The following is a 17,206-nucleotide window of genomic DNA, read 5'->3' on the forward strand; positions in this document are numbered from 1 at the left end:
AATCTAACACACAGAACAAAACATAGAATGCCCACCCCAACTCACGCCCTGACCAAACTAAAATAGAGACATAAAAAAATCTCCGGCCTCCGGCCGCAAAAACCTACACCCATAGGGAATGGTCTGGGTGGGCATCTGTCCGTGGTGGCAGCTCTGGTGCGGGACGTGGACCCCACTCCACCTTAGTCTTGGACAACTTAGGTGGCGCCTTTGGAGCGACGGTAACAGACATAAAATATTCTGATTTGGCCTTCCTGAGAAGAAAATAACACTTGTTTCATAACTGTCTAAAAATAAGCCAATCAGCATCAGAACATGATTTCCTTGCTTTAGCCCAGGCTAGAATACCGTCGTGAATAATACAAGACAGCTCAGAGGAAAACCATGGATTAACCCGCCCTTTAACTCTGAACCTGGAGAATGGGGCATGTTTGTTTACTATTTGGGAAAAACCATCATGAAAGAATTTCCAGGCAGTTTCCACATCAGGGATAAACTCAATCTGCTCCAGTTTCCACATCAGGGATAAACTCAATCTGCTCCATTTTCCACATCAGGGATAAACTCAATCTGCTCCAGTTTCCACATCAGGGATAAACTCAATCTGCTCCAGTTTCCACATCAGGGATAAACTCAATCTGCTCCAGTTTCCACATCAGGGATAAACTCAATCTGCTCCAGTTTCCACATCAGGGATAAACTCAATCTGCTCCAGTTTCCACATCAGGGATAAACTCAATCTGCTCCAGTCAAAATAAAACAAATCATGAAAGAAAGCCTGCTCATTAAAACACTTCAAATGTATCTTATGAATAAAACGTGGGTTTGTCTTAGGAACCTTAGTATTTCTAACAGCAACAACAGCACAATGGTCACTTAAATCATTACAGAAAACACCAACCGCAGAATATTTATGTGGAACATTTGTCAATATCAAATCAATCAGGGTAGATTGATCTGGGCATTTAAGATTTGGGCGAGTGGGTGAGTTAATCAACTGGGTAGGATTCATAGAATTACAAAACATTTTTTAAATCATCAGACACAGGCTTTAACGAACACCAGTTGAGATCACCAATCAAGTTCATTTCACGGTAATTTAGAAGTTTAGACATAAGGTGTGTCAAAGAAGAAAATGCATCATCGAGAACACAGGGGGGTCTATAACAGCCAATCACAGTTATAGAGAGTTATAGAGAGACCCTTTGAAACGTCAATATTCAAAGCAAGAAATTCCAACTGTTTACATATAGTTTCAGACTTTGCCACACTTACAGGGAATTTTTGTATTTACATATATAGCCACACCCCCACCTTTCTTTAATCAGTGCGATAAACATTGTAACCACAAAAACAGACTTGCTGAGCCAGGTTTCAGAAAACACAATTACATCAGCATCAGTTGATTTAGCCCAAATCCTAACCCCATCAATTTTTGACAACAGGCTGCGTACATTTAAATGAAAAATACCAAAACCAGATCTTGATTTAAAATCAGAGGGGGTTTGGAGACATTGTATATCAGGGCCAGGGTTAGGTTGCACGTTACCTGATATCAACAAAAGAAGAATAACTAGGCACCTCGGTTTAATAACATTGTACAGCTTCTCTTTTTTAAGAGACCTACCCGCAAGCGAATTCTACAAGTGAGTTTCCAGACAATACAAAACAGTCATTTAAAACCATTAGACCTTGGTAGTGCAACAAATTTGTACTGTTCACATCATGCCACAAATACATCGGCACTTGGACGAGTGGACCGAGTGAAAAAGAGCGAGTTCCTGCAGACAAAATGTCTAATGGACGGGAGAGCACATTGTCAGATGTCCTCACCCAGCAGCAATGTTCGTTTTCTCCAGAGTTCAGTAAAGTCAGTGCAAGGTGCAATATACACAAAATAGTCGTTTTCTCTGACAAATGTAAAAAAATAGAGACCAAAGAATGTAAGGGGAGGACAGCTGTATGTATGAGTCTGAATGTGAGTATTTGCGCGTGTGAGTAGATTGGGTGTTGAGGTCGTAGGTACAACTGTAAGCAATTCCGATCTCAAATGTCTGTTTAATGTGAGAAACAACATGAAAAACACCTGTTAGACCATTACAATGCGGACTGTCATGCATTTTTACTATTACCAACAAGACAACGAAGTGATACGTGTCATGGAGACTTATAACGGATACTTTCCAAACACCAAAAGTTCCCGCGCTGGGCGATACTGTTTACTACACTATTATTCATACAATCCAAATCATACTCTTATTTTTAACCGAATATCTTTGCAAAGGTGTTCCTTGTGTCAATTTAGAGCTTGGAAATATTGTAATATTGTTGATTTCAGCGATCCTAAGGTCCACAGCATCGTGGAGAGAGCTGTGAGGAGCATTCTGGGTGAGCAGTCCAAAGAGCCCAGTAGCAACCTGCTCAGCCCATCTCAGGTGGTGGTGGAGGTGGTGCCCAGGCTCCTCCTGGCCCTGTGGCTTCAGCCAGAGGAAGGCCATTCAGAGCACCCAATCCTTATAAGCGGGATGGCCGTGGGCATGGTGGCGGCCGTAGTGGAGAAGCTCTCCTGCATGTTAAAGGACCCTTCCCCTCACATCCCTTTCTCCCGGGCTGCTGCTTTTGACTCTGTGTGGTCGATCCTCGGGAGAATCAGTCAGTCCTTCTCCACCGATGACCTGCAGAGCCCTTTTTATACGAGCTCTGTTTGTGCCTTTGTGGCGGACGAGGTGCAGAGCTGCTTCCAGCCCCCTGCAGCCACCCTACCAGTCCCCACTGTCCTCGCGGTGGCCGCTTCCACCACACTACCAACTGACATCCAAGCAGGTGAGTAGCACTGATAGAGAGCACTCTGACAGATGCCTGTTCTGATGACATCTTGGTTCCTTGTAGTAGTAGAGCTCATCAGGATTGTTGTTGTCACCCATAACACAGACCCGGCTTCTTCCCACCTCGAGGTTGTAGACATCACCACTAACACAGAGGCATATCAGGCTTCTTCCCACCTGGAGGTTGTGGACATCACCACTAACACAGAGGCAGACCCAGGTTCTTCCCACCTGGAGGTTGAGGACATCACCACTAACACAGAGGCAGATCAGGCTTCTTCCCACCTGGAGGTTGTGGACATCACCACTAACACAGAGGCAGACCCAGGTTCTTCCCACCTGGAGGTTGAGGACATCACCACTAACACAGAGGCAGACCCAGGTTCTTCCCACCTGGAGGTTGAGGACATCACCACTAACACAGAGGCATATCAGGCTTCTTTCCACCTGGAGGTTGTAGACATCACCACTAACACAGAGACAGATCAGGCTTCTTTCCACCTGAATGTTGTGGACATCACCAGTAACACAGAGGCAGACCCAGGTTCTTCCCATCTGAATGTTGTGGACATCACCTCTAACACAGAGGCAGATCCGGCTTCTTCCCACCTGAATGTTGTGGACATCGCCTCTAATACAGAGGCAGACCCGGCTTCTTCCCACCTGAATGTTGTGGACATAACCCCTAATACAGAGGCAGAGCCCATCTCTTCCCTCTTGGAGGTTGTGGACGTCACACCTGAAGAAAGGACTCTCACGATGGCCGTCTTCGCCACTCTGCCAGCTGACATCCAAGCAGGTGAGTAACACTTAGAGAGCACTCTGACAGGTGTCGTTTGTCATGACATCTTAGCAGAACCTTTCAACTGGCCAGTGTTAAGAAGCTACGGTTTGCATTAGTTTACATTCTGATCCTCTTTTTTCCCTTTCCAGAGGATGTTGCTGTGGTCATCCCGGATGTCACCCCACACGTCACCAAGGACGTAACACTGGATGTTCCATGCAGAGCTAGGAAAGGGGCAGTCCGGCGATTATTTTGCAGGCTTTGGAGGGCAGTGTGCTGCTGCGCCTGCCACAAGGAAGAGGAGGAACAATATTAATTATTCATCACACCTGCAGAAAAGGGATTGAACCATAGAGCATTAAATGATTCACATTATAATTGAACTCAATTCTGCTTTTCTTCTGTTTACTACTTAATTTCTTAACTTTTCTATAAACTTTCACTTTGCAAGTGTGGATTAGGTTGTGTAAATAAGTGGGACACATCCCAATGTTGATGCTTTGAATAATTTGCTTTGTACATTTAAAAAAAACATGTCTTATTTGACAACAAAAACAGAGGGCGCTGAACCAACGTTGAGTTGAGGTGCAACCAAATATTTGAATCATCATAGAAAAGGAAAAAGCCCAACTCTTGCTCACTATAAAAAATGCATTGTTTTATTCAAGCAAGGTTAAAAGATTAACGTTTCGGCCTAGTCTTTGACGATATGCAAGTTCTATCTGCCCAGTAAAAGGGTGACCCAGACTCACCCTGGTTCTTGAGGGTTGAAGACAGTGAAAAATGATCATTAAGTAAATGGGACTTGCTAGGCCTGAAAGCCCTCTGCCTCTACCTCTGTGTGGTTCATCTCAACTAAGAGCTTGTGTGGGTTGTCTTTCTCTGTGGGTGTGAATCACTATGACCTCTCCCTCTGCCTGCCATTTGGCTGATCAGAAGCCATCTGCTCTTTCTTGCTCACATGAACAGGAGGAATGGCCTCTGGGGTAACCTCCATCTATCTAATGCCTCTTCCACCTCCACTTTCTGGCTGTGTTTGATTGAGGTCACTCGTTCTCTCTCCCTGGGTGTTGGATAGTTCCTCCTCCTCTGTGTCTTTGTGAGGGTGGAGGGAGTTATCCTGTTCCGGCGCCCTCTAAGGGTGTGCATCATAAACTCTTTCGGTGTGTTGAAGGGTTCAGTGGTTTTGGAGGGAGTCTGAAGTTCGATCTCTAGCGATAAGTGTAGGGGCTGTCCCGTGGTGGTGTCCCCCTCCCTCCAAAGGAGGAGCAACTGAGACATGTGATGAGGCCAAGGAAGATCACTCTGCAAGGACGGGATAGGACACATCACAACACTGCAGCTCATTCATATTCAAACACACCTCAGAGTACGGACACAAACATGGACCCCCCCCCCCCCCCCCCCCCACACACACATAGACAATGAATTTACCTGTACATATCAGAATCATAGCTAGACCAAATATTTAAGTCCCTTTGAACAGAGTATGGTAGAAGTTTGTGTCAAGAACTGCCATGCTGTTGGATTTTTCACACTCAACACTTTTCCCTGAGTATCAACAATGGTCCACCACCAAGGGGGGGAAACTCAATAGGAAGGTGTTCTTAATGTTTTGTTCACTCAGTGTAGATCATTCCCTAGCATATACTTTCATTTGTATGCGTACTGATACTGTAAATACACAAATTATATTAATGTTATCTACAATATATTATAATACCGTAAGCCACCCTGCTGCAGGGGCATTTCCTCCTACAATTTTGAGCTGATTTTCTTCACTTTAGCAATATTTTGTATCTTTGTTCATTTTCACATTTATTGTGTTTGGAATGGCACTGTTACTACAGGAGATGATGCTATCATAAAGTATTAGATGTATGTATGTAGGATAATTACCCATAATGCTCACTGACAGAATTTCCTAGTTCTGACTTGAAGGGCCATCTATGATGTAGGGCAGGTCAGTAACCAAATGATTTTACTGTGCCCAGTCGCACACAGACTTTTATGGTCACACAAGTTGCCACCGGTGGATTCAAAATGAGTAGCCTAACAATTATTTACATGGCCCCAGGTACATTTGCAACCAAATTATTTTTCTGTGAGAAATCAATAATAGTTAAACACATAGGATAACAGTCAGCAATTGACAGTGAGCAATGAGCAAGATAAGCATAGACGGGAAGTTGACAATAGCTTATTATTAGTGTAAATTAATCAGATCCAATGATTTACCGCCCTTAGGGTGGGGTACCGCTAGTCATCATTATTATAATCACCATCTCAATCATTATCACCATACCATCATAGACTTATTCTTCTGTACCTGAGACTCATCTGACACTACCTTAGACATGGCAGTCTGCAACTCAATACACTGCCCCTGCATGGTGTTCAGCGTCCCCTGCATGTGGTTAATCGACTGCTTAACATCGTTCAGCAGGATCTGAATCTCAAGCCTGCAAGAAATCAGGTGGTTCAACACACTGAGATGGCGAGAGGCTTCAGACCATGCCCATTGGACCATCTTTAGGATTCGTTCTCACTTAACACCAATCTAATTAGGAATGTAACTTTGTGCAGAAGATGTTACTATAGTGTTATTTAGAAGAGAAAAAGTGTACTTTGTCAGGCGCCAAAAGGATGACGGCATGTCTCCCTGCTCCAGTGAGCTCTGCTGGCAGGTCTTGCTCACTGTTGGAGAAACAGGAGCCAAATTAGAGGAAAATATCTATGGTTGTTCAGCAATGAAACGTTCATGACATAATGGGGATTGTCCTTCCCTGTGAAAAGAATAACAGCTGGGGTTTACTTTCTCACTATTAGATCATGTAATACAATCTTTAAACCCATCAGAAGTGTAGTGCTTACCTCCATTAAAACATTGGTCCATGTTATTTAGGCTATAGCTTGACGCATATCCTTACCTTGGACAAGCGTATCCAAAAGGCCTGTCCAGTCGTGCGTGAAGATACCTTTAGGCAGATAAAAGCGCGGTACGGGTTGAGACATGCTCGGTAATGTGAATCTGTAACACTGATATAAAAACACGTTTTCATTTATAATTTACACTGTAGAATGACCTGCAAGCCAATCAGAATCTAGTTTTAAACAACACTGTGGGTTCCATGGAACGTCACAAACATATTAGGCCACTTGCTTCCCAGATTACAGTCACTGAACATGGGTTTAATAGCTATAATGGCTATATGTACACTATATGCACATCGTATTGAATTGAGATTACATTTACTGCATCACTGTAATTATGTAGCCTAATCCTATGGGGATCATATGTGAAATGTCAGAATCATGGCACATGAAAACATAATGAAATTGACTGCAGATTATAAAATTCACTGTGACACAATATCCATGTAATTCCAATTAAATTACTTTGAACCAACGTGGAATAAACATTGAATTGATGTATGTGCCCAGTGGGAAGTGATCAATTCGAAATGATTGAATACATACAGTATTACAAAGAAGGAGATACAAAAATTGCTTAGAAAAGCTTGAAAAAGTCTCATTTCCCCGGGCCACTCAAAAGTCAAATGTATGTACGCATTACAGTACATCGCTGTGTAAATGATGTGCAGGAGAGCTCCATGAAATCAGTGACATGGTCAAGATGGCGACATGAGAGGGTGGAACATTTCTAGCTGAGGAACAATTTTTGGGTTCTCTGATAAAGTTTATAGTTTTAGACTGCAGTTGGAATTTGTTTTTCGTTTTCACAAAAAACGATATCTAACCATACAATGAATAATTTTGTAATTTATCAACCCATTGACATATTTTTGACGATTTCCAACGAACAAGCTAGCTATCGAAACGTTTCAGCGTGTGCCGTTAAGTTAGCCTGCTAACGTCTTCATAGCTAGTAGCATGTAATCAGGACATGACCAAACTGTTGCTGAGATAATGGATGTTGAAACTTCCAAGGAGAAAAGAGGCATTGTTGAAACTCACTCATATGCTTGCAGTGTAAAAAAGGGGGGTGAATGCGATTCATACCCGAATACCCCAACCAAGGAGCAACTTCCAAAGAAGCTGAGAAGTGAACCATCAATGAGCCAGCTACAGGACAACATCGTCCGCATCCTCACGGCTAAAATCAAAGAGAGTACAGATAACATCATGAATTTGGTGTAAAAGAACACTGTCAGTATCGTTAACCTGAAGAAATCGATTGATTTCAGTGCTGAGGAAGTAAAAACTCTGAAGCAGCAGAACGCAACATTGAACATTCAGGTTGAAAAGCAGGAGAAGAAACTCACTGAAATGGAGTCAAAAGGTAAACGAGAATGACCGGTATAGTCGGAGATGGACTCTTTCGAATTTATGGAATAGCAGAAAAACCTGACGAGAACATCAAAGCAAGACATTTGCAGGGCAATAGGAGGAGCGAAATGTTGTTGCAGGTTCTCTGGATGTAGTGCACCGCCTGGGTAGGCTGAGAGATGGGGAAAACAACCAGCCACCACGACCAGTGGTCATGAGATTCATCTCCAGTGAGGGACATGACATGGAAAAGTGCAAAGAAAAATGACTATTTAAAGAAGAACAACCTGAGGTTCAAGGAGGATCTGACAGCATTTGACAAAGAAGCTCAGAATCATCTGAGGCTGGATTTATCAAGTGAGTTGTGCAGGACTGAGTTTTATTTGCATCTGATAAAACTTTATATTTCTTGCAACTAGTAAGAACTTTTCTTTTTGTGAGACCCTGGTTCATGTGAACGTATACAAGTTTAATATTCTTCATCTAGTCACTGTGATAGTAAATGTCCATTTCTGTTTTTCTATTAATGCCAGGTGAATCGTAATATTTTTAAGAGACAGGAATGAGGTTTCTAAAGCAGTTTCCTGTATTGAAGACTTTTCCTTAGTTTCGGGTTGGAAAATGAATATCAGTAAGTCAGTCTTATTTCCATTCAAGGAGTGTGTTTTACAGGAAGTATTTGGTATCCCAATTAAAGATAAGGTTACTTATATTGAAATTGTTTTATGCAAGGATGAAAAACAAAGGACTGAATTGAACGTTAACTAATTGAACCTCGGGTTGATGAGAGATATTTTGTTATACGGTCGAATATTATTATCCAAAGCTGAAGGGTTATCCAGATTGGTTTATGTCTCGCTGTCACTTGACTTACCCCCTAAAATTGTAAAGGACTTAGATACGATTATTTATAGTTTTATTTGATGTGATATCCACAAAAATTATGTGGATATATTGAAGCAACATCTCAAGACATCAGTCAGGAAGTTAAGGCTTGGTCGCAAGTGGGTATTCCAAATGGACAATAACCCCAAGTATACTTCCAAAGTTGTGGCAAAATGACTTAAGGACAACAAAGTCAAGGTATTGGAGTAGCCATCACAAGTCAGGGGACTTCAATCCTATAGAAAATGTGTGGGCAGAACTGAAAAAGCGTGTGCGAGCAAGGAGGCCTACAAACCTGACTCAGTTACACCAGCTCTGTCAGGAGAAATGGGCCAAAATTCAGTAAACTTATTGTGGGAAGCTTGTGGAAGACCAACCGAAACGTTTGACCCAAGTTAAACAATTTAAAGGCAATGCTACCAAATACTAATTGAGTGTATGTAAACTTCTGACCCACTGGGAACGTGATGAAAGAAATAAAAGCTGAAAGATATAATTATCTCTACTATTATTCTGACATTTCACATTCTTAAAATAAAGTGATAATTCTAACTGACCTAAAACCACGATTTTTTACTAGGATTAAATATCAGGAATTGTGAAAAACTGAGTTTAAATGTATTTGGCTAAGGTGTATGTAAACATAAGACTTCAACTGTACCTAGAAGTGCACACTATTCTTATTATTTTTTAATGTATGTATATAGTCAACTATACAACTTCCACTACTACTACACTTTATATCATCCAATAATATATAATTAAAAACACTCAACATGAAGAATTAATGCAATTATGTTAATTTCAAATATTATTTTGAAATATAGATTAGGTGCTCTTCTTTTTATAGCAGGAAGTAAAGGGACTGGACAAGGCTTTGCCTATAGCTGAAAACATCCTGGAAATGAGCGAACGCTTCCTTGGTTTCTTCTTGGTGGAGCATACACTCTCTGTTCGGCAGGATTGTTGATCATTGACAATTGCTGGGGGAAAAATGTAAACATAACATTTTCTTTAACTGACCCTAGTTAGTGTGAATAATTAGTATTGCATTATTATTATTTAAATTGTAATATTCTACATAATTTACAAATGTAGGGCGGCAGGTAGCCTAGCAGTCTCAATCCGCCTATTTAACACAGAAGTGTTACATAGGCCCCCCCAGGGCTTAGACTGTTTAGTGCCAGAAAGAAGGGGATAAAAACATGCAAAAAATATATATACAACCACAGACCAAGTATAGGGCGTCGTGTTGGCTGTAGGGTTATGGTGTGGGCAGGCATAATCTACGGACAACGAATACAACTGCATTTTATCAATGGCAATTTGAATGCACAGAGATACCGTCACGAGATCCTTAGGCCCATTGTCGTGCCATTCATCTGCCGCCATCACCTCATGTTTCAGCATGATAATGCATGGCCCCATGTCGAAAGGCCTGCATACTCACCAGACATGTCACCCATTTAGCATGTTTGTGATGCTCTGGATTGACGTGTACAACAGCGTGTTCCAGTTCCCACCAATATTCAACAACTTTGCACAGCTATTGAAGAGGAGTGGGACAACATTCCATAGGCCACAATCAACAGTCTGATCAACTCTATGCGAAGGAGAAGTGTCACGCTGCATGAGGCAAATGGTGATCACACCAGATACTGACTGGTTTTCTGATCCACGCCCCTACCTTTTTTTAAGGTATCTGTGACGAACAGATGCATATCTGTATTCCCAGTCATGTGAAATCCATAGATAAGGGCCTAATGAACGTATTTCAATTGACTGATTTCCATATATGAACTGTAACTCAATAAAATCTTTTAAATTGTTGCATGTTGCGTTTATATTTATGTTCAGTACACATTTGAGTGTATTGACTTACCTGTTTCACTGACGGCAGGGGTCTGGTTCTGGGAAGGTGTTGGAGTGCAGTGGTTCTTCTTATTGACCTGCTTTGTACACTGGGTAACAAACAGTCATTTATACAGTAGGAGAAATTGCACACAAAGGGTATCAGTGTTCCATCATACAGTGTTCCATCATACAGACCATCATACTGTACATATAATGAATAAAAATAATCTTAAAAATGTGTATTTTGATGACATATGTACCTTTGGGTTGAGTCCACAGAGAGCGCTGAATCTTCCTCTCTTCTTTTCCTTTCTACAAGTTGTTAGAATCCCAGAATTACCTACCTCGTCACTGCCAAGTACATTGTGTGATGACAACTGTGTCATGGAGGGAGGTGAAGAGCTAGCCTCATTGCATTTAGCTAGTAGTTCCCTAGTTAATGATTTGACCAGGGCATCGTCAAATGCATAATCCGTTGACTTCATTGCAACCTGGAGCATCTTCTCTGACCCAAATTCTTGAAGAAGCCCCTTGTAGACAGCCTTGAAAATCTTTTTGATTTTCAGATTCTGGGGGTATGCTTGAGTTGGTTCAAGGCCTGAGGTGCCACAGAACTCAGACAGAATCCTCTTTGTGAGAACTCTTGATGTTTCACCAATGTCAGAGGATTCCAGTAATGTGAAAGGGGTGATCATTGACAGCAGTCTAACAATCAGTAAAAGTACCAAAGAGGTGTAGTCATTGCTAGTGGAGTCAAATGATGCATGTGTATCAGAGACCATGGCTGATGGAGTTGATGGATGCACAGAGGCACTAGACATCTCCAGATCTTTGTTGTCCATCTTGGATTCCACCTCTCCTAAAACTTGAATATCCACAGTTCCACCGTTGTGTGTGCTGCTGCCAGACAGAGAGGGTCCAGGCAATGATTTGGAACTAGACTGACGGCTAGTGGTCATGAGAGCCGGTCTGTCAGAGTCAAGTGTTCCAGCATCAGTTGGGGACAACCCATTGATTATGTTCATCAACTCTGATAATTCTTCTGATGAATTGGAGGCCACAGAACAGGTATCCATGACCTGATCGACCATTATATTGGTGAAAAGGCTCTTTGTGTCAAAGTAAACCTGTGAGGAACTAACGGAGATGGCAGAAGAGCTCGGCATAAGCCAACTTGTTTCCTGCAGAGAATCATCAGAGCTGATAGTTTGGCAGAAATCGGATCCTTGTGATGGTGGAGGAAGCCAGAAGACAATCTGCTGTAGCAGACGTTTTATTGACTCCGTAGCAAAGGAGTATACAAGGTCAGATGGAAACTCCCTGGATTCTTCAGAAGCATTCAATCCTGTCTTCAGTTTCAAAGAATAGAGTCAGACACGCTCTTGCCAGCTGGCACAAAAAGAGCCTGGGGGGTGTTGTGACTTTTTATGAGCTCATAAACTTTGTCAGTGAGCTCATGTGAGAAGTTCTGAAGACCGTCCCTGGGGCTGAGTCTCGCAAGTCTTCTTGTAAAAGAAGTGACATCATCTGCAGTGGCTATGTGTTCCGTATCTTCTCTTGGAATGACCTCCATAACAGTGTCAACTATGGCAGAGATGGTTGCCTTGTGTAATTTGTTGACCCTTGTGAATGAGTTGAGGAGTCACTCATATCAATGACCGAACTCCTAATGATAGGACAATAGATTTCAACAGGCCACTCATTGGGGACTGGAGTGCCTGGAAGAGAATTTGTAAAATCACTCCGGGACCCTCTGGTCATGGCAGAGGTGATGGACAGGGAGGACTTTGAGGAGGATGGCCGGTGTATCTCGTGTCCATCAGTTCTCACCATGTCAACATCCTCCAACATGGAGCCCACGATGGAACGAGTCAAGAGGCCTTTCTCTGAGGTGCTCATCCTCTCTGACATAGACACTCTCCTCTGGATTGTCATCAAAGTCTGACTAATTAAGGCTTTGGAATAATTTACCATGCTGGTCTGGCTGCCTTCATGTTCACTGTAAGTCATTTGTGTAGAAGTAGCTGTTCTGCATATGGATTCGGCATGTTTGGGGGCCTCAACCACATTGTCTAGGAGGACGGTTGTTGCTGGGCAAAAAAATCCTTGACCTTGATGAACACATTGTTGAACAGGTTACAGTGCCTGGCCAAATGATCTTTCCTTTCACATTGGCCCTGTTCTGAACACTGACAGGAAGGTTTGAAGCTGACAGGGATCTCTCTAACTGGCCAGACACTGAAGCATCAGACATTTTAGTGATCTGGGTGAAGCTATTAAGGTCTTTAGTGATGCTTATGACGATGTTGGATGCTGCAGAATTGGTGTGCAGAGAAGAGGTGAACAAAGGTGGAGTTCCACTCTTCTGAAGGATTTTGACATCTCTATCATCACCATCGTTACTGGACTCTGCACAAATGTCTGCACTTCTACCATCAAGGCTGGTATTTACAATGCCAATTAACCCTGATTGAAGGATCCCACCAGCCATATGTGAGGCTTTCGTTTGAAACTCATCAGTACATAGTTTTGTCAAAGGCTGTGGATTTAAGACTTCTAGAGTATGCCTCCTCCTCATCATTGTTGATCTCACCATGCAAATTGTCCTGTGTATTGACAGCATAGGCATCAACAGATAAATATGATTTGGAGGCGGCAGGACGTCAATCTGAGAAACAACGGCATCCAAAAGCTTGGACAGGTCTTCTGTATCTCCTTTTAGGCTAGAGAGGCATTCCTCCATGGATTCCTCAGATTGATACACAGTGAGGATCTGACTAATGACCTCCTTGGTACAGGTTTGAGGTCCGCTTGGATTTCAAGAGAATCCCTATTACAAGTCACCTGAGAATCTAAACTTTCACTAGGAGCCTGTTTGAGATGTCTCATCATGTATTGGTGTAACACCATCGATGACCTTTACAGAGTCTTGGCAGGGAGTGAGAAAATGGCCTCAGCATTTCTCGAATCTATGATATATAATACGAAGCAGCATGAAGGGTGCTCACTTTTGAATTCTGACATTTTCAGAGTGATGTGCCTGCATGGACTGAACAATAGTCTCCACATCTGTTACAAACGTGTCCAGCAATTTAGATGCTTCAGAGTCTCCCAGTAAGCTGTTTGTAAAGGGGTTGACAGATCTCAGAGCTTCGCTCACTGCCTTTCTAGCCTTTGTCTGGAAAGACACACTGGAGAGTTTCTTCATATTTATAACTGGAAGACTCTGGGTAGATTCACTGTTGGTGGTGCTGTCCTGCAGACCAGTGGAAAAGTGAGATGGGAGAGACATTGTTCACTGTCTAACAACTCAGATGGTGAGGGGGAACACGAACTGGTGAAATCATTCAAGTCAGACATGATGCCATCCACAAATAGAATGGCCTCCAGAGACTCTTCAGAATCACACTCTCCAACAGAAGATGAGAACTTCTCCATCACCTCAGTCTTATACAAGACAAGAACCTGGCTGGCAATCGCTTTTGTGGTGTCAAGGAGGACTTGGTCTTGCAAATACTTTTTGAGAGCCAAGAGAGGTTTTGGGGTCTCACTTTGTCCTTTTGTTCATTCATAGATGAGGGGGTATTAAAAGTGGTTTACAAGAAATGGAGTCCGATGTGTCAGCCTCACCATTACTCGAATGACCGATGTCTAGGCACAAAGTTGGAACCATTGTGAAATAATCTTTTGTGCTCCCCCCAAATGTACTTGCGAGATACCTTTTTCTGGACAGGTAAGAATCCGCTTCAGCGTATTTTTCATGGTCGTAGTAACAACCAACAGTGTAAGACCAGATCTTACTCTGATGTTTTTCAAGAAGGATCTGCTCACTCTGTGCAGGAGAGCAGGATGCCCTGATAGACTGGGTAAGATTGTCCATGTCTGAAACAAAGGTACTTACCAACTCAGAGGCCTCAGGGTCAATCATAAGGTCTCTGATCTCACCTATCCGAGGAGTTGGACTAGATGATATAGTGCCAGAACAACATGATGTACAACCCCTGAATCTTTTAACAATCTCCCGGATCGATTCAGTGGCCTTGGTCTGAAACTCCTCAGTGAGTAGTCTATCCATACTTTGTGTTGACAGACGAAGACTAGATTTGGCACCTTTGATATTGAGGTTGCTCTCTCCTTGTTTTAGCATCTCCTCAGGACTTTTACAAGCTTCAAGCATCTTCATATGGTCAGCAACAACACAAAGCAGTTCCCTCTTGTCGGGGTCATTTTCTTCCTTATTGCTGAAGTTCAAAACAGTGCCACTGAGGGCTGTCATGACCTGTCCTGTTAAATGTGTCATATCCACCTCAACACCATCCTCTCTGAGAACAACAATCTGCTCAACACTCTTCCCATTAATATACATCTGAAGTATGTTGGAAACGCCAGACACCATCTCCTCAACAACCTTGGTTCTGGAGACACCACCACTGGCAAAAAAAACAGGGGACATTCGGCCAGAGATGGGAGTTTGGATGGCCACAGAGATTATGGAATTGACCTTCTTTGACACTTCTCCAACAATAACCCGGGATAGACTTTGAGTGTCTACCTGGTCCTCTCTTTGGATACAGAGGACATTGTTCAGCGACTCTTTGAAGGAATCCTGGACACCAGTGAGGAGACTGTCCTCAGTAATCCCAAAAAGTCCCTGAGTGGCTCAGATGATATAGACTCACCATCTCCCTGAGTATTTGGCAACACTGTCTGAGACCTTTGAGAATACAAAGCAAACAATACAGCATTCCATATTAAATAGTAGACACGGTAGTGACATTAATACATCATTCAGTAATCAGTTAAATGGTCATTAAGAGTAAACTGTTTGCAGATAACAAAACATATTTTCACAAAATGGGTTATGAATAGTTAGGTGAAACCGGTTTCTTTAGGAATGACTGAACATACCCATTACGTGAGGAGCTTGATTTGGCCGTGCAAGACCTTGAGGATTTGCTGCTGCCTCTCTTGCGAACCTTCAGGTTTGTGCTAGAGGATCTCTCTGATTCTGTCAGAGACTTGCTGGATACTGGAGACACATGGCTGTATATCCGTACAAAACGGAAAATTGCAGGGATGATGACCTCCAGGATGGCCTCAGATACAAACCGCACAATCTCCAGGCACATCTCTGCAAGCAATGCCCTCATCACCTGTAGGACCGAAACAGTGTAGGTAAATTACTCATAGCCGGGCTCTGAAACCAAGCTCCTCAAAGAGATACCAACAATCTCACATATGTTCATGAGAATCATGAAAGTGGCATACATTGGAAAGCATGAAAAGCAGTAGGCTACTAAAAAGCTCTTTGAATGAAACTGTTTGTGATAATGTGGATGATACTGTAGATAGATAAAAGGTTTGTATCTAATATTCTTGAAACATCTATTAATATATCTATGAATCATTTTCAGGGTTAAGGGACTTACAGGGTCCATCCTGCCAATGCTTAACTGCCTCCATGCCTATAGGAGATAATTAGATGTTTTTTAGCACCAAAAAGCACACCAACACACATACAATTTAAAAATCCTCCAGATGACATTGCATTCAAATACTACAATAGAAGTTTGGACATACTCCTCAGTAAGTTTTTCCAGAAACCGGATGATAATCGGTTTGAAAGCATCCGGATCGATTGGCGGGAGTCAAGAGCCCTGGTCTGACAGGCCCTGGAGACACACTCACTTAGGATCTTCTCATTAGATTGTCCCTGGTGAGATGTCCCCTGAACTGCCATCCCAGAGAATTCCACAGATGTAGAGGGACCTGTGTGCAAAGCAGCATTCACCAAGGTAAAGAAGTCAGAAAACATGTAACCTTCTGAGGCAAATATGTATTAGCCAACTTTGTGTACTTTGTGAAGTTAAGTAGCCAAGAAAGTATAACAGTGCACTCTGCTATTAGTCCTCTGCTCAATAGATGTCCATACTAAATTAAATTTACATGCAAAGGATTACATTCAGTGAAATTAGAGTTTCATTTATGACCTGCATCAGTGATCTGCTCCACTTTGTTTCTCTTGGTCCTCTTGGCCTAAAAAGACAATACAGTCAATGATATACACGTAGATACTTATGAAGCCATTCCAATACAGCCCTTTGAGTAGAGCAAGGGTAAGACTGATTGCAGGGCTGTCCCAACAACAACAAAAATATTTGTCGACCGAGAGTCATCCTGTTCTAATGTTAAAATGTATTTTTCATATCAGACACAGCCTATGTGTTTGAATACCAATCACCTACATAGGCACTGAGCTTGCTGATGCTTTAAGCACACTGTTTGACACACAATGACTCAGGAAAGAGCCCGATGGTGACACTGTATTATTACAGCATAGCAAGATTAAAAAACAGCCGAATCTGTGAAATGGCTTAATTCAACATTTTGCCGGTGCATGAGGCTTGGTGCTCACAGAATCATAGGCTATTAAACAAATACTCAAACAGGCAACAGAAGCTATATCTGTCTTATCCTGGAGATGTGTTGGGTAATTGTCCTGTTTAAAAACAAATGATGTCCACTAAACCAAACCTGATGGGATGGCGTATCACTGCAGAATACTATG

General features: G+C 42.4%; 1 protein-coding gene and 1 long non-coding RNA gene across 4 annotated transcripts; both read right to left on the reverse strand.

Annotated features, from left to right (window-relative positions):
• Nucleotides 1-4,213: 4,213 nt before the first annotated feature.
• Nucleotides 4,214-7,946, reverse strand: LOC116356978 (uncharacterized). Of its 3 annotated transcripts, none has more exons than XM_031803889.1 (6): nucleotides 7,896-7,946; nucleotides 7,633-7,726; nucleotides 6,540-6,587; nucleotides 6,237-6,306; nucleotides 5,939-6,071; nucleotides 4,214-4,914 (listed from the first exon to the last, which is right to left on the reverse strand). In XM_031803889.1, exons 2-6 carry the CDS (start codon nucleotides 7,682-7,684, stop codon nucleotides 4,567-4,569), a joined length of 651 nt encoding a protein of 216 aa, XP_031659749.1. In that variant the 5' UTR covers nucleotides 7,685-7,726; nucleotides 7,896-7,946; the 3' UTR covers nucleotides 4,214-4,566. The 3 variants fall into 3 exon arrangements, with proteins under 3 accessions (XP_031659749.1, XP_031659750.1, XP_031659751.1); XM_031803890.1 differs by having other exon boundaries at nucleotides 6,540-6,648; XM_031803891.1 differs by lacking the exon at nucleotides 5,939-6,071.
• Nucleotides 7,947-16,360: 8,414 nt separating this feature from the next.
• LOC116356980 (uncharacterized) lies at nucleotides 16,361-16,712 on the reverse strand. The gene is made up of 2 exons (XR_004205259.1): nucleotides 16,629-16,712; nucleotides 16,361-16,407 (listed from the first exon to the last, which is right to left on the reverse strand). It is a non-coding gene; the product is annotated as an uncharacterized LOC116356980 (long non-coding RNA).
• Between the last annotated feature and the right edge of the window lie 494 nt (nucleotides 16,713-17,206).

The sequence above is a fragment of the Oncorhynchus kisutch genome, linkage group LG24, assembly GCF_002021735.2.
Source record: "Oncorhynchus kisutch isolate 150728-3 linkage group LG24, Okis_V2, whole genome shotgun sequence".
Classification (NCBI taxonomy): Eukaryota; Metazoa; Chordata; class Actinopteri; order Salmoniformes; family Salmonidae; genus Oncorhynchus; species Oncorhynchus kisutch.